The sequence below is a fragment of the Cydia fagiglandana genome, chromosome 4, assembly GCF_963556715.1.
Source record: "Cydia fagiglandana chromosome 4, ilCydFagi1.1, whole genome shotgun sequence".
NCBI lineage: Eukaryota > Metazoa > Arthropoda > Insecta > Lepidoptera > Tortricidae > Cydia > Cydia fagiglandana.
Window position 1 is genome coordinate 15,281,253 of NC_085935.1, and position 23,502 is coordinate 15,304,754.

Below are 23,502 nucleotides of genomic sequence, written 5' to 3' on the forward strand. Positions count from 1 at the left end.
GCCAAGGACAAATCAAGGGCGCAAACGAGCAGGCCTCTAGGTTTTTATAACACACAGACAAAACATCCTCCAGACTGAGCATAGTCGCGCTACCCCCTCTGCCACGCATACGGTAATTTTACTCCATGTCCATGTTCGAGTCGAAAGTGTCTTTGTGTGACGTCCGTGTATTTGAACGGACCAATCACGGCACGGGACTTCGCTCACTTCGTCCCGCGCACCCCCGCATTTTTGGCATCATCGGTTGCATAAAATAATTGCTCTAAACTCGGTCTAGAGGATTCCTAGTCCATGTTATAACATTACTCCTTTTTCTTTTCTACGCAGTATATCCGAAGGTGAGTGACAACAACACGACGGAGAAAGCCTATTATTGATTTACTGTGGTATAGTCAGCAGCAGAAGTTGCTAAGCGGGCGAGGTGTTCAAAATTATCTTGACGCAACTTTATTGTTAAGAGAATAAGAGCGTGTCAAGGTAATTTTGAACACATATACATATACTGATATCTACTGTGTTGGTATACGTATAGGGTTGCCAGATCGAAAGGCGCTATTATCGGGAAACAATATAAATTTTTCGGGATTTTTGGACTTAAGTCGGGAAAAAAAATACATTCAAATTAAAGTAAATGTATTAAAAACAACGATATTTTACATTATTGGCACTACGTCAGCTTGCTCGCTCGACGACAGTTCGGAATTTGAAATTATTGTTTTATAACGTGAAGCTGTTTTTCGGGACAGTTTACACTTTGTCGGGAATCGGGAACACATGCTAAAAATCGGGAGAATCCCGCCGAATCCCGACCATCTGGCAACCCTATATACGTATTAGATACGATATATGTATAGAAATAAAAATAAGGACTAAAAATTGGACTCAATGCTATGCTAATCTTTCTATGTACCTCATCTTATCGCTTTTCCGGTTGCACCCCAGGGTCCACATTGACAACCTAATTCCAACAACTGGCACAGGTACCGGCTTTTACGAAAAGTGACTACCACTTGGCGGGGTCATTCTCTAACAATATGTATAGTATGTCTGCGGTTGCGTCTAGCGGCTCGATTCGGGAAATGAATTAGACACTCACTAGATATGAAATAGTAAGGATATGTGTCATTCCACTGCAAAAGGTACTTTATAGCGGCTGGCGCCGCGATTCGGGAAATGAATTAGAGAGTCACAAGATATGAAATAGTGAAGATAATTATCTTTACTATATCGTATCTAATTAATCTCTAATTCATTTCCAGAATCGCGCCGTAATTGCAACAAATCTTATAATAATACATTTTATCGGCTCCTGTTCCCTCACGATATTTTTTTTCACTGAAAGCCTTTCAGTAGCTGGCAATCAAAAGTCGCATAAGAAATAAGAGCCTAATACCTACAATCAGGGCCAGATTTCCGCCTAGGCCCACAAGGCCCGGGCCTAGGGGCCCAGGTAACCCATGGTTTTGAGATGGAGAAGGGGGTCCTAAATTCCAAGTGCCTTTTTATTCTGTTTGACCCTAGGTTTCTAAATCCGGACAGGCCGCATAGCCAAGATAACGATCGCTTACGCTCCGTAGCGATCGAAACGCAACTGTCACTGTCGCACTAATATGGAAGAGTGATAGAGAGACATAATGCTTTTCGTTGTCGAAGCGATAGCGATTGTAACCTTGGCTAGGCCGGCAGGAATCAGGCGTGGCTCACTCCGCTATTTCGTCGCTTTGCTACAGGTAGCTAAAAGTACATTTGTTCGACCCCAATTTTGGGGTTTACCATAAGCCGCGCGTGGCGCTGTCGCCACCTAACGGCCATATATCTGTGCTGATCGTGACAGACGCGTTTTGTTAGAGAGTGGGTCTTCTGTGCCTAGTACTATTATTTATTCTGTGCCTGAATGCAGTATTATTGATTGCTTAATTATTTATTAAAGTCACGCTTTCTTATCACTGTCGGACTGAAACAATGATTGCACACTTAATTCAGGGGTGCGAAACTCCTGAGATCGGTCAAACTCGGCTCCGCTCGGCTCAGCATTGCTCCGACCAATTATTAGGGTTGGCACCACTTGACTTCCTTCTGCGTGCACGACCACAGATAAGATAATCACTTGAATTTTGACAACCCTAAAGAGCCGAAAGGGATAGTGTCATATATTAGAAAGGGATAGCATGATTCGACCCTGAACCGCTGTCAAACTTCGGTTTTGTAGGAAGTTTCCTTTCTGTACGGTAGTACTATTATTTATTCTGTGCTTAATCATCCATTTCTTTGACCCGTCGACAACAATTATTATCGACCATTGACTGTAAATACTTCCTTATGTCGCAGCAGTAAATATGTACCTATTTCATCAGAATACCTAATAATTTGTAGCCTTCGGCGTTGAGACACTAGGTCCGTGAGGTAGGGGGGCTCGGGGGCTCCACAAGGAGCTCAGCAAAGGCCACAGGTGACCCTCGCGCGGGCAGCTTTCTCGCGCAAAGATTGGCCATAGCAATCCAGCGCGGGAACGCTGCCTGCGTGATGGGCACCTTACCAAGGGCGCAAAATTTTGATAGGCATTTTTAATTTTTAGCTTTAGTTTTTAGTTGTAGTTAATTTTAGTTTTGTATTCATTTTATAACAGTTATTTTACAATAAATGAGTTTTCCCTAATAGGTATAATATATATGTATCTTCAAATAATTAATAGTAGGTATATACTTACTTAAAAATGGCTACCTACGCGATTTTTCTCAGTGAAACAGAGCTAAGTTTATACCTACAAGGTTTACCCACTGAATTTGAACTGCGGGCGCAGCATGGTTCCATTTTTATCGCCTGTCACTATGGCTGTCACTTTCTCACTTACATACTAGTTAGAACTCTGAGAGTTAGAACATGACAGGCATTGTGACAAGCCATAAAAATGCGACCGTGCTGCGCCCGCTGGCCAACAAAATTTTACAGGTAGAGTTCGACCAAACTAACTCTGCAGCGAATTTGATAGGACAGAGCGTGGAAGTGTTATTTTAAACGTCAAACTTCTATGAAATTATGACGTATAAATAACACTTGCACTGCGTGTGCTATCAAATTGCTGCAGGCTTTCTTGGTCTGACTCTATCGATATTCACGTCGCCATTACTAGTAACGATATCCGTGGAAATCCCGCATTCCAGCATGAAATAGTTTCCGTAGAGTCCCAGCATCCCTAATATCTAATTGTAATGACTCAAGACTGAATTGTTCCACACTTTCCTCGGCTTCACGACACCGCCGAAAGCTTTGTGCGAGACCGACGACATATGACGACATTGTTATAGTGTTTTGTTTACCGTCTGTCGTCCTCATTCTTGCTGCCCTGCTGTAGTTATTTAAGATGGTTGGTGAAAGCATTGTGAGTTTATCATCGCGCTGAATGACAAACAGACCTAATAACTAGTTGAGCTGTCAAAAGGTCGCCTGCGGCTACAATATTTTGCACTATCTTGTGTGTCTTATGTGTTTGTCTGTGATAATACTGGGTCGAAATAAGTTTTAAGTAAATTACCTACAGTCAGACCAGACTAACTCTGCACAGACACTGCACAGTAAAGTGTGTAAGTTCCAGCATTAAGGTGCCAGAGAGCGAAGTTTTTGAAATGTCGTACCGCCTTTTTAGATAACAAATACTCCGTCTTTATTGCCAAACATTTTATTAGTGATCTTGAGTACCTGTTCAGTAAGAGTGGAACACGAACCCACGGGGCTTCATGAAATTCTGGCGTGTATAATGACACTCCCTCAATTTGTTCTGTCAGAGCCGATGGAGAGTTAGCTTAAACGGACTGTAAAGGACGATTATATATGGTTTCCAGCATTTTAACGCAAGGCATGACCAATTGGATCTAATAAAAACGTGTATATTGCCATCACTGTATATCTATGAAATGTGTATTTTTGTAAAGACAAATCCAAGCCTATTTAAGAAGGTGAGTGATATGTGGAGCTTTAATACCCGTTATCCAGATAACTTGTACTTGCCTAGAATAAAAACGAAATTATATAAGAACAGTTGCTACCCGATGGCCATCAGATTATTTAATGCTCTACCGAATAGTCTCAAAAACTTGTCTTTAAGGGAACTGAAAAGAAAACTTTCGCAATGGTTGCTAGAAGAATGCTTCTACTCTGTTAACGAATTCCTGAAAAGAAATGAAATTGCCCGTAGCTATTAAGTATGTAAATTATGTAATTAAATGTATTGATTATGGTTTCGTAAAAATAGTTATACTAGAATAAGTGTTTATATTTGCATGTCTCTACTGACAAAGCATGTGAAACTCAATATTTCTGTTGTAAATACCTTGTAATGACCATGTTTATAGCAAATATAATTTCTGATTCTGATTCTGTAAACATTTAATTAAAATTAATTTTGTTTTCTCCAATTTTTCGGTATCTAATAAAGACTAGCTACTTCTCACTAAGTAAATGATGAAAAATGTAGACTTAGTAATACTTGATAATACTACCTATATATGTCTAATATTATTTTCCTTTGTTTCAGTAAGCTGGGACTGTCAAGAATTTCCAGCTGCAAGGCCAGCTGGTGCGTAATCACTGGGACTTTTACTTTGTTCCCGCGAGACGCACCCAGTTCGTTCACACAAAGAGCCGGCAGCCGTGATATGCATGCGCTGGCGGCGCAGCGTCCGCGCAGCGCGCGATAACCGCAGCCCACTGCCACTGTGCCAAGTCTCCGCGCTCTCACTTCGCTAGCTAACGCACGTGCCCGAAGACGCGTCGCGCGCCCTCGTCCTCACGAGTGATGCCGATGACGGACTCTTTAAGTTACCAAACACTGGCAGCTTGCAAAACGTAATCCGAAAAAAAAATTGACGTTTGTGCGTCACTGAAATGGCGCATCGAGACGTGTTGATGTAAACAAAAATTGTGCAAACACATAACTCTGGAAGTTTAGTGCTGTTAGGAGTGAATAAAACAAATAAAAAAATTGTGCAAAATGACGTCGCGTTCGAAGGAAAAAGTAGCAGCTGCGTTTAGGAAGCTGTTTCGGTCTCCGGAAAAACTGGACAATGATGGAGCCGGGCCGAGCGGGTCCCCGGCCAGGCGCGGGCTACTACGGCGACACAGGTACTGACATTATAAATTTATAACAATTAAATAATTAACGCAAACTAATAAACTGATAAACTTGCCGTACGACTCCGCAATCGAGTATGGTTGTATGTAGTAGAGGTACTCAAAGCACAGAATAAGTAATAGTATATAAGCACAAAATATGTAGGAATCCCGTCTTATTGCCCTTGCATTGTGTAGATTTCGATGATTCGTTTGTATCTTATGTACTTGCGTATGCTGCTGTACTTATGTATATTTTGCTGTGACTGTACGCTACAAAAAAAGTTCATTTGTATCTAACGGATTTACTTAAGGCCCAGTAAGTTCGTGTTCTTCTCTCAGTGAGCGTAAAGAATGAGCGAGTTGGAAATGCGTGCCTAGGAGCGAGCATACCATGTTTTTTTTGTACGTTTATAAATAAATAGAGTAATAGATACGTTCCCTCAAACATGATTGATATTGCCAATTTTAGAAGCAATTTTCATATTTTTAGCTTTTGTGCATCATTTGTTACAAGAAGTGCATTTTAATTTAAACTTGTGTTTATATTTTCTTTCTATCAAGCGATAGTCAAATACTCAGCATCTGAATCAATACAGATCTGTATCTGTATTGGCAGTCCTTCCAGAAAGACCTCAAGATTGCTAATTTTTATGACAGCTGTATTGTGGTCCTAAAAAGCGCTACGACTTTGTGATAAGGAACTCCGTTTTCTGAACCTACTGCACCTTAACAGTTAAAATAACCTAAATAGTTTAAAATGTGCTTAGTTATAAAAATATCGATAACGATAGACCAATTTCATATTCTGAGTATTGTAATGTAGACTTATATTGACCGGGATATGGACCGTGATTACCTTTTGTATTGTTTTCCACCCGCTATCTTCAGTTACCCGTGAACAGGATGCATGTAACTGCGTCGAATTAGGTATCGGGAGCTAGAAAACAATACCAAAGGTAATCAAGGTCCCACAGAAAACCGCCCGGGGTTGGTCTGTGTCACGCAGCCGTATTCGAACAATGAGATACGTCAAATACTAGATATTGAAACGATATGGATTAGATATATCAGTGTCAAACAAATGTCAAAAGTGACGTTTTTGTTTGAAGAAATGTCAATTTTGACATTTGTTTGACACTGACATATCTAATCCATATCGTTTCAATATCTAGTATTTGACGTATCTCATTGTTCGAATACGGCTGACGGTCCATATTTCGGTCGATATATAAGTCTAGGGAAACTAACCGTGAATCATTTAAAACTGCCATTGTAACGTAAACTGCAATGGCCTAGTTTAAACTTGTGTGTGGTCCGTAAAATCCTGAATCATCAACATCAATCAAGCGTAAATATGCAGCTGTATTGTTTGTAGGTACAGTACAGTACCTACAGGTAGCTAAGTATCTTGTAACTCTTAATTGTAAGTGGTAAAGTAAGTAATGCTTCTTGGAAACAACTTCCACTTGGTGTGATGTGGCTTTTGTTTTGAAGAAAAGGGACACTGCGCATAACTAAACTGTTATGTGTACCCACTTAAACAAAAATTTGGTTGCGAAAGCATCATAAAACGCCCGCATGCCGTACCTACATAAGTCCCAATATCTCGTAATATCAAGCTAGTTATAATAATACAGGGCTATTCAATCATATTACAACATGAGCAGCTTACGAAAATAAATTCGTCTGTAACCTCAGTGCAGTTCCAATCATAAAACGGGACTTAATCGCGTATAATCAAGTTTTAAGATTTACCTCCGACCGACGTTTCGAGGACGGCGCTGTCCCCGTGGTCACGGAGAAAACTGACTCAAGTTGAAATCTTAACTATACAGCGCGATTAAGTCCCGCTTTATAATTTAATAAAGTGTAAAAATCAAGTTTAAATCAGTCCCAATTCTGTAGTTATTTTTGTATTACATATATATAGATAGATATCTAATATTTAGGTATTTTATGAAAACATAAAAACAAGAACTTATTCTATTTTAAGCCATAGTGTCTTTGCAATTGTATGAATTTATTGATTATTTTAAATTAACATCCAAACTTCTAACATTAACTTGAACCCGCTTAAGTAATGCATTTCTTCCATAATTGTTTGGCTAAATATTTGTGAACTTTCTGCTTCGGGGCTGTCCATAAATTACGTCATCGATTTTTGACGATTTTTGACCCCCCCCCCCCCCCCCCCTATAATCATCCAAAAATCATGCTTCAAATGACCCCATTTCCTCCTACTTCATGCTACCGTCATCCGATGTCCAGACCCCCCCCCCTAATTTGAAATGACGTAATTTATGAATAGCCCCTTCTCTCTTCTTTTTCCGTTACATCTTAATAGAAAGGTCAAGTGTTTAGCCGAGGTTAAATCGGAGTAGAATAGAACTCATTAAGTAAGCAAACACGACTGAGTGACAAACATTTTCGAAATCGGCCAATGTCACTTTCTAACCGGATAAAAAGAACATGCGCGGCTCTACATTGTATCATTGAGGGATAGAGTTTCAACAAAATAACTTTTTCTGAATTAACTTTCCAGTGCATTAACCACATGTACGCTACATATACAGTTAAAAACAACTGATTATATTGTTGTGGTTGATAAAATGCAGGAAAATTGTGGTTTAATTAAAGTGTAGAGTGATTACCTTGGAAGTGGACGATAGACATAACAATATTATGCTACAGTAATTAATGTTTTGAATTAAAAGCTTTGTAGCGATTGCACAGTGTACTCGTGTTTAGTGTTATGTAAGGCACGCAGGTGGCCTTAAATCCAAATATACCGATAACGAAATCTAAATTTTTACTGCTGAATTTTTAAATGTAAGAAACGACCAACTTCACAAAAGAGTTTGAAATGCCATCTAAATAACTTACATATTATTATAACGATACGCCCCAATAACCTATTCAACGTACCTACAGCTATACTGTTGATATTAAGATCAAGGTAATAAGTCGAAACACGCACTTGGCCCGGACATTGATTGGTTAAGGTCAATTTTAAACTATGCACGCCAGCAAATACTTACGCAGGTACCTTCTTATTAGTAAATAAAACATAAGGTACGAGTACCTAAACCTTGGCGCCATGTTTCTTAATGTTAGCTTAGTTATGTATGTGATATAATCATTACTTTATTACCTACATAAAGATAAAAGAGATTAGGCTCGACGCTTTGTGAATTTTAAGTAAGTGCTTGAAGGATACTTTGGTTCTTAATTGCTTCATGTCATTATCGTTTACGATTCCTGGAAGCTCTGAGACAAAGACGATGTTTGCTTAGGAAGTAACTGTTGTTAGTGTTGGTTAGGATTCGAGTCTTTTGAGTCCTCTGCTTCAAGACTCAACTCAGTTTTTGAGACTCTTATAATTAAGTCTAAACTCGAGTTCCTTTCAATTTGTTAGAGACCCGAGTCTTTTGTAGAGACTTGAGTCCTTTTCAGAGAACTCTTGATTTTTTTAAACAATTTCGAAATCCATTGTCTTTATGTAAAATTTTTGGATAGGTACACAAATCATACGATAACGCCTAATTTATTTTAGGAAAAACCTATAAAATTGTTGACGGAGTCTATTCGGAGGCTCGAGTCCTTTTGAGTTGCTCTTCAAAAAGACTCGACTCGGGACTTAAAAGACTCAGAAGTTTTCTTAAGCGCCGAGTCTAGTAAAACGAGCTGAGTTCTTCAAATACAGACTCAGAGGACTCGAGTTCCTACCAACACTATATGTTGTGCGGTCAGTGTTATTCAACATTGGGCCATAAGACTCTTTCCAAAATTTGCAATTCCCAACTTAGGTAGGTAAGTAGGTAAGAATTAGAATAATATTGAAAACATATTTATTTTCGTGCGCTTTCTCGATATATAAATATATATAGCGCCCAGCTATATGTGTGCTAGCTACCTAAATATTAAATTAACTCTTAAGTCGGTAGATTGCTGGCGTATATTTATTTGTACAAACCAGTAAGCAAGATCTTCTTAACGATTTAAAGCCTGTGACAATTCACTTTTATAGAACTATATTCGGTTTCTACCAAGGCTGTTGAAATATCGAGCTCTGAATACACTGTAGTTTCAATTTAACTGCGTACATTACCCACAATGCACGGTGCAGCAACAAAGATAAGAAGGCAAAACATTGCGCCATATCACAATGGACCTGCCATTTATCCCCCCATTGTTCAATTACGACACATCGGGACTAATTAATAGCACCTAATGAAAGCGTAAAAGGATGGTCACACCCATGTCACAGCAATCACCACTAAGCCGGGATGACCTCTGAGATTATTATTGCAGGATTATTGTGTATGATGCATGCAATGCCAATGTTGTAGCCAGATCAAAGAAGTGGCTATTTCCCGATCAGGACGGCTCCCGAAACGAGGGAAGTTCTATTTTCCATTTACCATTTCCAAAAGGCCTATTTTCCATTCCTTCAATGGAACATTGAAGGAATGGGAAATAGGCATTTTTAGCAATTTGTTGCTATTCTCTTTTTTTAGATAAGTTGATACCTCTAGCCGCTATGTGTATTGAAAGTTGTCAGGCGCGATGATTAGATTACAACATGATAATGGCGCTACAGTCGAATGAGCGCAATCGGTGCATTGTGCAAATGTGCATTTTACAACGGCTATTTATAATGTCCATTATTTCTTAACCATTTAAATGGACACTGGCAACATCGGTACATATTTGCCGTTACATGCACAACACAGAAACAAGTTTGGTCCAGAAAAATATATCCCATCAAAACATTACATGTAAAAAGATACAAGTCTCGCAACGCAATTCTTCTACTACAAAAAAAGTTTTGAGATATAATGTGAAACCAAGTCGGTTATTTCAGTCAGTGCCAGGGGGTGTTAAAACCGTATCAATATTAGATATCTTTAATTTTTAAAAGATATGATAATGACTTGTTGGCCATCGCACGGCTGCATAATGTCATAAGGATCATCGTCAATTATTAAAAGCAATTCTAACTAAAGTTAACGCTAGCGCTAATCACATGCAGTTTGGCGTACAATCATTGTTAAACTACAAGTTCAAGTTTAATGTTTTTGAGAATATATTTAAAACAAAGCCTTGTATGTCACTGAAAATTCAGGGTTCTAGCTTTAGCCAGCACAAAATTACAGGACGTCGAAAATGGCCTGAATCGCTTCGAGAAAAGGTACACCTACTGCCGTGCTTTGTATGCTCGACTTGGCGGAGGCACTGCCGTGCCCCCAGATTCCAAATGAAATACCTACTTACTATGCCAAGCGAAGCTATTGTACGTATAATGCGCGATAAAAAAACGATTCGGGGTTCCTTATTCCCTCGTCCACATTACTTCGCTACCTTACCCATTTCTGGTCTTTCGTATACCCCAAAGCCTCCAGTCTGGTAGCCTTCGCTCACGCGTATGTTAATTAAATTTTCGCTAAGTATTTAATTAATTCGGAGTACCTACTACACGTCAGTCAAGATTCATACCTACCAATTTACTAAATATAAAATTGAAATATACCTTCTTTAAAAGCGATTAGTGAAATTAGCTTAATTAAATAACCACAAGCACGCGATTAGTTATTATTTGTACTTTATACCCATACCCATCAAGCGTCAAATCGCATATCCAATAAACGCACTAATAATAAACGACGGAGATACCTTTTTATGCTATTTATAACTTATAACCAATCTTAGTAATATATGAGTTGCGGTATATAATGAAATCATCGTTAAAGGAACCGGATCCACTAATTGACAATAATCGATGTAGACAGCGGTCGAAACGCGAACGTGACCGGAGTGCATACGAGCAGTTACCCCGATTTTGTGAAACGTAGAAAAGACATACCTAATTAAATATAGCGTAACTACATCCCGACAAAATATAAAACTATTCCCTAAAAGAGTAGGTATGTCATTTCTGGAATAGGGAAATCATTTCGGGACCAACCTATTTCTGAGGGCCTACCGCGAACCACATCCGACGTGTTGCCTCCCTATCACACTTACGTACGAATTTCCAAGTGCGACAGAGAAACGTACAGACGATTTTCTAAGATAGGTACTCCATTTGTAAATTTTGGTGCGAGACACTAAAAAGGACTAATAATAGTAAATAAGTTACGTAACTAATAATTAAATGCAAGTACGCTTCTCTCTACTCGAGTCGCCGGTCCGCGGATGGAGTGGCGTGCTTTGACTGCTACATTCCTGGTGTAGTATTCCCATTGTTTACAAACCACAGGCAGGTCCAGGGCTCAAAGTAACCAGTATAAGTTTTCTCTTAGACTCCATATAGTTGCTGCCGGTCTAGGGGTGACAGTTACGCTAGTTCTACTGGAAGATGTTAAGGTAAAAGTACGCTTCACCGAATGCTTAAGACCTAGACTTACGTTTCTTTTTTTTAATTAGTTCTGGTATTTGCATACGAATATGTTCAATACTAAAAATGAAACTTAGATAAATTTGTCCTCATTTAAACATACCTATAAATTACTGAAATGATTGGACGTGTATTAAAAATATTTTTAAAATCATTTCTTCCAGTTTCCTTGATTGTACCATTTACCGAACTAAGAAACGTGATTTGCTCATCATACCGAATAGGGAGGCCGCATCACCGAACTAGGAAATAATTGTATGAAAATATGGTGTTGAGTGGTGCCCAAACTTTAGTAGTTCAGTATTAAATCCCTACTATATTTCGTTTATTAGCATTAGAAAGGTGGTAAGCGATCTTGACGTGTCTTTTTTATTGAAAAATACTTTTGAAAAATAAGTCATCCCAAATAGGTAGGTATGTAACAATTATCAAACATGTACGTATAAGTATAAAAAAATTAGGCTGTTTTATGCATATTGTCTCGTCCATTTTCTAGGGAAGGTTAAATAACAAAAGTTTGAAGTTTAAAAAGTCAAGTTTAAATCGCCCCACGACGACGACGAGACGAATCTAAAAAAAATGTTGGACGTCTAGGTTTGGACCATCCTGTATAAAATATTATTGCTTTATTATTTTTATTATCAGATTGAGTTTTTTTGTCCACATTCCGAGACTATTATCAGGCGTTCAATAAGTATGTCTAAAGTTTGAGAACCGCTGGCATTGAAATAATGGTCACAAAAAATAAACATAAATATAGACCTAGTCGTTATAATAACAAGGATGATATTCTAATGAACGTCGAATAGAAACATGGTCAACGCAAACGTGAGTTCGGTAGCAGAGACCATGGGTACCATTCACCGAACGGCTGAAACGTGGAAAATATGTGGAACCTATTTCGCGAACAGATTTTGAAAATAGTATTTAAATCGTAATCAATATGGTGTAACTACAAATCTATCAATTAATTTAATACTTGAATCCATTACAAAACCGTACATGTATAAAGTTCTTGCTAATACTGACGTAAAATATCTAAAATTATTGTTTGATAATAGTCTTGCCAAAAACCTTATTTTGATGCCAAAAAGTCGTAAAACATGAACATTTCAAACGCAGTTTTATAATAATCTATATAGGTTATTGTTGTTCGGCAATTGCTCATAAAATTACAAATACATTAATTTATTTGTGAAATTAGGTAGTTAATCTAAAAAGTTCGTAATCAACCACTAGAAAAATAATTTCAAAAACATACGCTTTTCCTGATTCCGGACGCTGTTCGATTATACCTTCCAATCAAATTGTCGGTGTACTCATCACCGAACTCACATTAAACTTAATTTCTGATAATATGACTGCACTAAATTAATTAAATTTACTAAAATACAGAAACTAATTAGGTAATCACACTGTAAAACCATACTTTGAAACACAGAAATTAATTTAAAAGGTTTTATGACCTTAAGAAATATACGCAACTTCTTAACGATTTCTTTAAGGTTGCCCATACAAAGTGGCAATCGGCAGCGACGACCTGTTTCGATCAGTTGCCACGTCCCAACTGCGGCACAAATTGGCTGACTCTGAGGCCTAATGGAAGGGACAGGTATTTAACTCGTGAAAAAAAATACGCAAGTAAATATCACCTGTAAGTAATCGACTTATAGCCTAAAATAGAAGAAATTCGGTGATACGGACGTATTCAGAGCGTTCGGTGAAGCGTACTTTTACCTTACTCGTCCGCGCCTGGTGAACAGTTAGGCGGTTGTTATCATTCCACTTTCACTGACACGTGACCGTTTCCCTCTTATTGGTGCTGGAACTGCCCCGGAAGAACTCAGAATTTGAAATGCAATTGAAAAATATATACCTAAATTTGTGCTTTCTATTTTTAGACAATTTATTTTAAATTTCTGGGTTCGAGAAAGGTTTTTATTTAGAAAATTACTTACTTATAACTGTTTCTCTATACCATTAATACCAGAGAAGCATAATTGGCTAATCATAACGTGGATTACGGAAATTTCAAAACGTGAGGTCTCTGCTATGGGGGTCAACCGAGTCATACCTACTCCTGTGAAAAACGTCATTTCTATCTACAAGTACAATCTAAATATTTCAAAGTAGACTTATAGCTTATCTACCTACTAGTCGCATTACATGTTGCATTGTGCCCCGTTCATCACTATGAGACTGTCTGGCCTTTTGCTTCTCTTAAACTCGTCTCAATTCTGTAAATAGTGTAAAGAAATACGTGTTTGTCAATCTTAAATACACAAAGTTAGTTAACTGTCGTATACTCATTTGTTTTAATGCAATTGTTGCTATTTATAGCCAACTGCCTTATTTGCATAAATAGATAACTAGGCAATAAAACGGACTAGCATAATGTGATCTTTTATAGCTCACTTGGCTTGCCTATCGGGTTTGGTAACGAGAGAGCTAGAATAGAAACTGATCCCTCCAGTCGATTTTCTAACTTAGCGTTATAAAATAGTAATCTATAGGCAGACTAGGACCGCTTGAGTGCATTCCGAGGACACCTGTGGTCCAAAAGCCTTTCCTAAAGCGCTGTTGAAAAATTACACAACTCACATTAGGAATGAGACGATAAACAACTCTATTTAAAATGTGTATGTTTTAAGTGGGATTCATCAACAGAAAAGTTTGAAAATCCTTCTCTACGAAAGCCTTTTATATCATAATTTTTCGCAAAGAAAAGCACTATAGCTAATTTGATTTCCTACACTATAAATAGAGTTCTCTGATACGTATATAAGTACTCCCGTACCATAGGTCAGTGAACTGATCGCATTGCGTCGGACAGTCCAGTCTCAATTAAAGTGATTAGCTAAATGCGGAGGTTATTTAGACGCCATTCGGCTCACGTGTCTTCCGCCTTCCGGCGACTCATCGTCCAGCCGATAAATCTCTCACGACAATCAAGGATTCTCGGAATTCCGCAAACTGTATAAAAATATTATTTCCCACGCGTTTCCGTGCAATCAGATAACTTATAACTTTTCCCGGCTTGGTTATGCATTCCGACGCAGTAGCTAAACATGCAACCGGGATCGTTGCGGTCGCTGGTCCAAAGATTAGCTACTCAATTGGTACAAGAGCTCGATCTTAAATAAATCGGCAACTACAACATAGAACGACGTATGGCGTTAAAATAAACTTAGACATGAAATATTCTATACGGAAGAATGGAAATCTTTTTTCATAAACATGCAGGGATTCAAAAGTAAACGGGCAGACATTAATATTTAGCAGTAATAATGTAGCTCGTTCGACATCGTGAAACATTCTAAATAGCTTCGCAAAATATGTAACCTAAGGAATCAGTTGTACCTATTGTATTTATTGTAAAACACATCATAGGTATTATTTTTCTAAGCAGGTTAATATTTTGTTGCTAAAAGTGGTCAACGAACCATTCATAAACAAAAATTTCAAACATCTATGAAAGTACGAATTGTCTGCCACATATGTAGTGTTCGTGCTATAAAAACAAAGACTGTATGAGATTCGCATCTTATAATCGAGCATTTGCGACCTTAACCATATTTGAGACTGGTGGACCGACAACATTCCTTCCCAACGAGTCATGAAAGGTATTTCTGACTCTACCTGCGTTTAAAGTGTAGTGTACATGCACGGAAGCGGATACCATATGAGATTCCCATTATATTTAGCAAAGTGCTCCGATCCGATTTATCCAGGGTTGATGCAGGTTGATAAGTGTTCAAAATTATGTATTACTTAACTGCGCGTTAGAGCAATAACTCCAATCTTTGTTTAACTATATTTGCAGTACCCACGAGACTATGGGCCCGATTCGGATTTTGAAATAGACATCTATTAGACATCTTTTAGACATCACCAAGATACGATAACGATATGTTTAAGTTCTAACCTGTCAAATTTGACATTTGCGCGATTCTGGAGATACTCTTGAACGATTTCCACAGGATATGACTTAGAGATCCAATTCACATCTAATAGATATCTTACTCTATCTAACGTAAAAGTGATATTAGTTGCCCGAATTGCGCTGCAAAAGAGAACTAGTTGATATCTAAACTATAACGTATCTAGAATGGATCTAGTACGTGTCGTCTCTTGTGAATATCTTGAAGTTCGAATACGGCAGTAAAGCACCTGCTAAAAGTTTCGACTATCTCACATATTTATGTATACTGCATGTGTCTAGCTAATATCAGGAATAAGTAACTTAATCCAAAGGTTCCGGATAGAAAAGAATTGAATACTTGTAGGTACATATACCTGTACCTGGCTGGACAGATAAGAAAATGGCAAACTGCCAATAGTTACGAGAGTTACTATGTTGGTAGTTATCTTACTACATTATTGGCAAGAGTATAAGCACGTTTAGCAAAATTACAGACTAATAACTGCCAATTTGAGGTGTAAATTAATATTTAAAATGTTTTTAATGCGCGCATATACCTAATATATTTATATACATATAGATGACACAGATTTAGTGTAGGTAGGTGCACAGACCTAGAAAAATAATTCGTATTCCAGAAGTCATCCCCTAAAAATACAACAATACTGCGATTAACGATTCTACTATATAAAACGATTAAAATAGCTCGGCCATTTACCCCAAACGCAAAGTGTACTGAGTCCTCGTAGAGAGGAGTACAACGGCGACCCTATCAATTACGGAAGAAGACTGCTTTAAGTGCATGTTGCAAAAGAGAAGCATTCGTTGCTATAGCTTCAGAGAAATAGATATTTAGTAAATTATTGAAAATTTTGAAGAAGAAATTCAAGACTGTAACAACCACCGATTCATGTAGACAAAACTGTCGTCGAGATGAGACCGGCGTAAAAAAATCTATTTATTTTCGTTCTTTTCCACTCTATTAATGTGAAATATATTATTTATTAAGTTAATCCGTATTCAATAGAGTGCACATAAGCAATAAAACTGTCCCAAGAAGGCGCGTGACAGAGGCCGCTCGTGTTGAAATCCAAACGAAACGGTACAACTTCTGATTCAGCAGTTGGGTAATGTTGCGACAACTGTAACGTCCTGTCAATGACCCACTGATACGACCAGAGACATCGAATATTGAGAACTGGTATTCTTTAAAAACTTTTTTTTTCAATGTGTGATTGAGTTCTTGTTCAGTTGTGCCATGTTGTTTGTACAGCGACTACCAGTCTTTATTATTAAATTGTTTATGTAGGTACCTACAGCTGCATGCATGTATAAATAATGAGGGTTATTGCACTTTTAAAAGTAGGTACATAATGTCTGCGCAAAACACGACTCGGGCACAGCCTTATCGCCGGGCGAAACTGGACCGACGACGACCAATTAAAACGAATTACACAATATACGGAAACTGGGCAGTCATTACAATCGCTCGCCGAGCATGGGCGAGATGAAAACTACGGCGAACTAGTACAAGAAGCATCCCAGACATCTTATAAATTTAGATATTGTTGGCGATCCCTCCGTGGCCATATACATATCTGATCTGAACTTATAAGACCCAGGTCAACAATCAATCTCTGAATTAAGAAGTGTCTCATGTGTGTTTGCGGTATAGCTCTAAACTACTCTAAAGGAACGTGGCGATTACACATAAGTTATAAAACAGGTCATCGGCTCATCGCAAACAGTAACTCGTAAATACGAGTAGAACAAGATAATATGTTTTGAAGTTATGTTTTTGCAGATATTTTAATCAGTTTTCTAAATGATCATAACCCACAAATGTTCAAAAGTTTGCGTCTTTTTCTATTCTACCGTATTCGTTTTTGCGATAGCATGTCCGAGCTATGGTAATTTGACAGATATAGGTATATGGCAGATAAATCTATCAATGTATGGTGGAAATTAGTAGATAGCAAATGTCTCCTGTGGCTGAAGTGGGACTGGGCGGGTCACATCTGCCGCATGCATCCGGATAGGTGGGCTAGTATAGCCACCAAGTGGATGCCGCAAAAGAAGCGCGGACGTGGCAGGCCCAGACGGAGATGGCGGGATGACTTTGGACGCCTTCATCAGTAGCTGGCCGGAGAAGGCACTACAACAGGAGTCATGGAAATCAGAGGGAGAGGCCTTTGCCCAGCAGTGGGACACTACAATAATAATAGGCTAATAAAAAAAAAGCAAATGTCTCCGTCGGAGATATGTACGAATCTCGAGGTCTCGCTACACTGGTCCCGTCAAGAATTGATTTCGCCTGCGCACTATTAAGTATTGGTAATACACTCAAGAGCTGCTCTTTGCTCCGAGCAACAAGTTAGTGGCAAATATCGTAGCCATTTCCGTATGCATCCACTTAAAGGAATCGCTAGTAATTGCAGATTTACGAGGACGAATCATTAATAACGACTGTTAATGGCATAATGACATAAGTAGTTAAATTAAACGATAGGGACATTATAATTAGGAAGCTACTACACGCTAGCTATTTTCGTTCCGAATTCCAAGTTAAGGATATATAGCAACTCATTATGTAATACTAGTTTATAGCTGTTTATAGGCACCTAATACTCCTGGTTACATAAGTAGCAGTAAGGTTTTGGTACTTAAACTACACAATAATTATTTGAACGTTAACATTGGACGGACGACAAGTCAGGAAAAAATCAATCCAGGAGGGTTAACGCTCCTTGGTTGTTTTTTACATGCTCCATCTGCCACGTGGCACGTAGCCAATACTAACTTAACCCAAAATCAAGCATGATTCGATTAAGAAAAGATAACCTACAAAAAAGCACTTAACCCAATTTCCCAAACCTGTCATTAAAATCTTGAGAAACGTTACGGGTTACGAGTCGGTTAATTAAACATTATTTTACTACATTTGCAGAGACGGTGTGAGTCCAGCAGAAGCGGCCAGCCACCCCGGCAGCCCGTCACCCGCCGCCCTCAGCAAGAAGGGCGCCGGTGCGAGCGACGTGCGCGAGCGCGCGGCCGCCGCCGCCGCGGTGCGCACGCGACGGCTCATGAAGGAACTCAAAGAAATACAGCGGTTACAGGAAAGCCGCTCTGACCCTTTGTTTACGGTAAGACCGAGTTTGCCTTGCGCTTTTAACACGTAAATTTAAATATTACGTAGATACACGAACCTTAAAGATATTTTTTATAATTATTGTAAACAATGTTAGATGCCCCACCACTACCACCGCGTTTAACGACCTGACGCGTTTATAAAGTAGTGTTTTCCTTGATCTCTTTTAAGAAAGTGCAGTTACAGGAATCCCTGATTCTTTGTTTACGACGCAGTCAGAAAATTACGACCACGCCTTCGTGTGTAAGCATGACCGGAATAGCAAATAATTTAAAGAAACAAAAGATGTTATCGAATTATCTACGTATTTATCCTTCTTACCTACTAGTTTAATCGTAACCTTTTCGGTATATAACAGAGCATTTAGGGTTAGGTACTCGGACAGTGATTCATCAGCTATTAATAACTCTGACCAGAACCGTAAAAAACCAAAATAGGTAAATATTCTAAAAGCCTTTATACTTATTCATAAGAAATATAAATAAGCCCAACATACCTATACCAAGATAAACCATAAATAATCGAACTTTATCAGATTAGTAAAAAAGAAACAAGTCGAATCAAAGAAAATAAAACTACTGTCACTCCCACAACGAACACAAATCTAATCACATCACATAGTAATCATCTAATGGTGTAGGCCGTACTGTCACCCTTGCCAAAGAAGTAGTTATAGGTACACAAGGTGTATACGCTCGAAAAACATACGTAACCATAATAAAAGGGTAAAAATATATATCTTAATCTGTCCTGTTCCAGGTGGAGCTGGTAAACGACAACCTGTTCGAGTGGCACGTGCGGCTGCACCAGATCGACCCCGAGAGCGAGCTGGCGGCGGACCTGCGCGAGCTGCACATCCCCAACATCCTGCTGCACCTAGTCTTCCCAGAGAACTTCCCCTTCGCGCCGCCCTTCATGCGGGTCATCGAGCCCAGGATAGAAAAGGGATTTGTTATGGAAGGTGAGACACACGTGTCGAAATTATTACCTGAGCGTGCAATTTAGGCAAATGTGTAATTCGTTGTAGTAAATTCAGCAGCAGAAGTTGCTAAGCGGGCCAGGTGTTCGATCTCGATCGATAAGTTACTACTTGTAGAATGAGTATTCATCGACCAGGTCGAAGTACTGGAATAGCAATCATGCTTTAAAAACGCTAAATGCAGTGGGAATAGATAGGTAATAGATACGTTGAACGAAGGCGTCGAGGGTTCGAGGTGATAATGGTGGGAGCCCTTTGCAGCATTGGCAGTTTTGAGTCATGATTATGAGGATGACGATATAGACCTATTACAATTTTATTACAGGCGGCGCGATCTGCATGGAACTCCTAACGCCGCGCGGCTGGGCGTCAGCCTACACCGTGGAAGCCGTGGTGATGCAGTTCGCGGCGTCGGTGGTGAAGGGGCAGGGGCGCGTGGCGCGCGCGCCGCCGCGGCCCTCGCGCGAGTTCTCGCGCCGCCGCGCCGAGGAGGCCTTCCGCTCGCTCGTCAAGACCCATGACAAATACGGATGGGTCACGCCGGCGCTGTCCGACGGTTGAACGCTATGTAAGTCAAGTATACTGCGTAGGTAACAAGGGCTATAAGCGTAGATACCGACCTAATACATGCTGTGGCAGTTTCGGTGGTAAAACGAGGCACAAACGATAGAGACACGCCATTTAATTTATATGCACCAATTCCATGCCGATGAGACTAAGGTAACATAAATATGTATGCAATGCAGGGGTGCTAAGCTAATAGTTTTACTGACTTGTACCTACAAGAACACACTAGCCACTAGCAATTCCATGTAGTAGTTATACCTAGACTAGATTTGATCTTCACGTAAGCTTTGCTATCGTAAACGCTCATAACGAAACCACCGCCAAAACTCACGACAGTACTCATTCAATGACATGCGTATTGCAACGGCTGCTAACATTGACCCAGATCAAATCAAAATAGCCGGGCACCCGCGAACCTAATAGTGTTCATTTATCAATTCAGACTATCAACACCAGCTGCAATTGGTACAAGTAGATATCTGTTACGCTTGTTACTAAGAAACTATTTCGCAACCTTTCAGCAGTAAACTTTATGACGAAACCGGCGCGAAATTACTCAAGTCGCGAATAAGTTATGTTCGTCAATATAGTTCAGAGTTATCAGGGTTTTAATGGAGCTGGGTGGGACAGAATGATCGTAAAACCGTTAGAAACTGGAGCAAAAAGGTTCCTAAGTGTAACTTCGGTATCATTCGGTATCGTCTTGGGTCGTCCCATTCGTTTTTCGTCAAGTTCTTAAATTAGTCCTATTCTGCTTTCGTCACTCATTCTACATTGAAAGCCACCGACGATTGTGACGAATGTAGAATGAGTGACGAAAGCAGAATAGGACTAATTTAAGAACTTTACGAAAAACGAATGGGACGTCCCAAGACGATACCGTAACTTCGCAGACACAACTTTTCAATTTACTGATAAATTGTACCGTCGATGTCATGAGAGAGGGGCGCAAGACTGATCGTTTCGATGATACGATATGAATCATATCGTATCATCGACACTCTCATCATATCATATGATGTTGATGATATTTCGAGTGGTAGAGGTATGAGGAGTAAGACTAATTTACTTTTATTTGCTTTCAGGTCCAATTTCCAGCTGACTACAGACAGCCGAAATGCAGATTAGATCTCTATTAGTTAATTAATCGGATATAATTTTAAAAGTATTCTCATTACTTAGTGCAATTTTTAATAAAGCTGTGTCGTTAGATGACTGTATATCCCCTTAGCCAAGTTTTCGTGTCGAAGCGAACACAATGATTGATCAGTGTTTTCATGCTTCAATTAATGTAATTAAGTATTATCCTTATAGTTAGGTTACGATAAATATATTGTGAGCGGTGCAATGTCTTATACAAAATTGCTAACAAAAACGGTCGATATTTTATTTGTAGATACCAAGAAAAATAGACGGGTATTATCACACTTTTGTTACCTACCATCAGGACATTGGTGACTGACAGGCCAATTCGAGTTCGTCACAATCGTCGGTGGCTTTCAATGTAGAATGAGTGACGAAAGCAGAATAGGACTAATTTCAGAACTTGACGAAAAACGAATGGGACGACCCAAGACGATACCACTACGTCAAATCTTTTTAAGTCAGTACCTATTGTAAGAATTTTGCATGTGCCGATTACCTGCGTATCGCTCAAAAATACTTATGTATATTAAGCTAGAGTCTAGCTGCTAGACCAACATATTTTTTACTGTTTTGTAAATTGAAAAAAATGTGCCAAACTACGACTGTACATATAGATAATACTGGCGTCTGCATACATTTTAAATCCAGAGAACTCTTACAGCGCGCCTAATACTCTCATACTAAATTTACTAATGGTAATTATAATTCTAAAAGGAAAATTTCACTTCTATTGTATCTTAGAAAAACAAATCTAGTTCGATGTCTAGCTGTCTGTCCTAGGTATAAATTAAAAGATAAAAACATCAAGAAACTCAAAATTATAATGTTATATTATTTGATTGGTCAATCAAGCAAAGCAGTATAACGTTTTAAAGGAAATGTTTCCGTCCCAACGTCATTTAAACACTTGATATTGTAGATAAATTAGTATTACTATTTAAAATCCATTCCAGCAGAAAATAGGAAGAATTGAGCACTTGCGTGATGATTTGTTATATTTATATCAAACAACATATTGAAAAAACTAAGACATTGAAAGTACATACCGGGTGTGGCCTGTAACACGAGCAAATAATTCAAACATAGAGTGTACTCCTCAAACGGTGACACCTTTTAGGCCAAGCAATAAGTTACGGGGTCAAAAATTGTGTTCCTAGCATTTCCCTCTACAACGTTTTTTGAGCATTCATTTCCTGACCTATTTTTCAACAATTTTTAAAATTTATGAAGTATTTAGACTCTCTATTTTTCATACAAAATAAATATTATCTTCAATGGACGCCATCGCCACGCCATATCATTGTGATTGACGTTGCTTGTCACGCCTTAAACATAACAAAATTCGCGATACATTGCGTCTTAGTTTTAACTTTAAAGTGTATTAAAATCAAACCACAAGTTATTTTTAAAAGTCGCTGAACATGAATGTTGGTCAGTATAAGGAGTACAGCCTACAGTTTAAATTTTTGCTCATATTACAGGCCACACCCGGTATATTTTGATTGACGTATTTGACGTGATTCAAATAAATATACGTCCAAATATAATTTTGACATGTTTTTGCTCAGTTTTAATTATAGCAATATAACCCATTACCCTACATAATAAATTCCAAAAATGACTCAAACTTAACACCAAAAATAAAACGTCATTTCTATAAGCACTATGAAAATATAATTATATTCCTTTAAATTATAACGTAATTTCGCGTATATATTTTATACACCTACGCTTTGAATACTATGATTTACTTTACGTCTGTATTGTAGTTATTATTTAATTATATGAGTGGTCAAGTGCTCAAATTAGTAGATATTTTGGAAAAAAAACTTGAAACTAAAGGCTTGTGGTAACTTAAAATTTTATTATTAAATTAGATACAAATACGCGTAAATGTATGTAATTTAGAAAATATTTCTTGATGTTGTTGATTTGTTCTGTAAACCAAAGATGTTTATTTTTATGTAATATTCCAATGCAGTGCAAAATGTGTATTTATACCTGGATTATATGTACAATGTTATATGGGTGTAATAAATTACATGCTCAAAATACGCCTTGGTTTTATTGCTCACTCCTCATCTATATTACGTACTACTGTCACAGAAGAAATAATAGTACTACCGTACAGAAAGGACACTTACTACAAACCCGAAGTTTGACAGCAGTTCAGGGTCGAATCATGCTATTCCCTTTCATGGCACTATCCCTTTCGGCAATTTGGGGTTGTCAAA

The 23,502-nt window shown here is 38.5% G+C and overlaps 3 protein-coding genes across 3 annotated transcripts in view; 2 read left to right on the top strand and 1 right to left on the bottom strand.

The window, feature by feature from the left end:
- Positions 1-4,924, top strand: part of LOC134663853 (uncharacterized) — a 27,243-nt gene extending 22,319 nt beyond the window's left edge. Inside the window, exon 2 of the mRNA XM_063520375.1 lies at positions 4,532-4,924. Within this exon, the coding sequence (XP_063376445.1) occupies positions 4,532-4,694 (163 nt within the window). The 3' untranslated portion in view covers positions 4,695-4,924. The remainder of the gene's footprint in view (positions 1-4,531) is intronic.
- Positions 1-23,502, bottom strand: part of LOC134663886 (hemocyte protein-glutamine gamma-glutamyltransferase-like) — an 80,108-nt gene that overhangs the window by 47,693 nt on the left and 8,913 nt on the right. The gene's annotated exons all lie outside the window — the stretch shown is intronic.
- On the top strand, positions 4,779-23,322 carry LOC134663852 (ubiquitin-conjugating enzyme E2Q-like protein 1). The gene is made up of 5 exons (XM_063520374.1): positions 4,779-5,118; positions 18,376-18,571; positions 19,336-19,537; positions 19,881-20,123; positions 21,208-23,322. The coding sequence occupies exons 1-4, from the start codon at positions 4,988-4,990 to the stop codon at positions 20,114-20,116; spliced, it is 765 nt and encodes a 254-aa protein (XP_063376444.1). The 5' UTR covers positions 4,779-4,987; the 3' UTR covers positions 20,117-20,123; positions 21,208-23,322.

What these genes read in the sequence shown, in the direction of transcription:
- LOC134663852 (XM_063520374.1), top strand. Translation starts at nt 4,988, where the DNA reads ATGACGTCGCGTTCGAAGGAAAAAGTAGCAGCTGCGTTTAGGAAGCTG. An exon ending in GCTCTGACCCTTTGTTTACG is followed by an intron (nt 18,572 to 19,335) that starts GTAAGACCGAGT and finishes GTCCTGTTCCAG; the next exon opens with GTGGAGCTGGTAAACGACAA. An exon ending in AAAGGGATTTGTTATGGAAG is followed by an intron (nt 19,538 to 19,880) that starts GTGAGACACACG and finishes ATTTTATTACAG; the next exon opens with GCGGCGCGATCTGCATGGAA.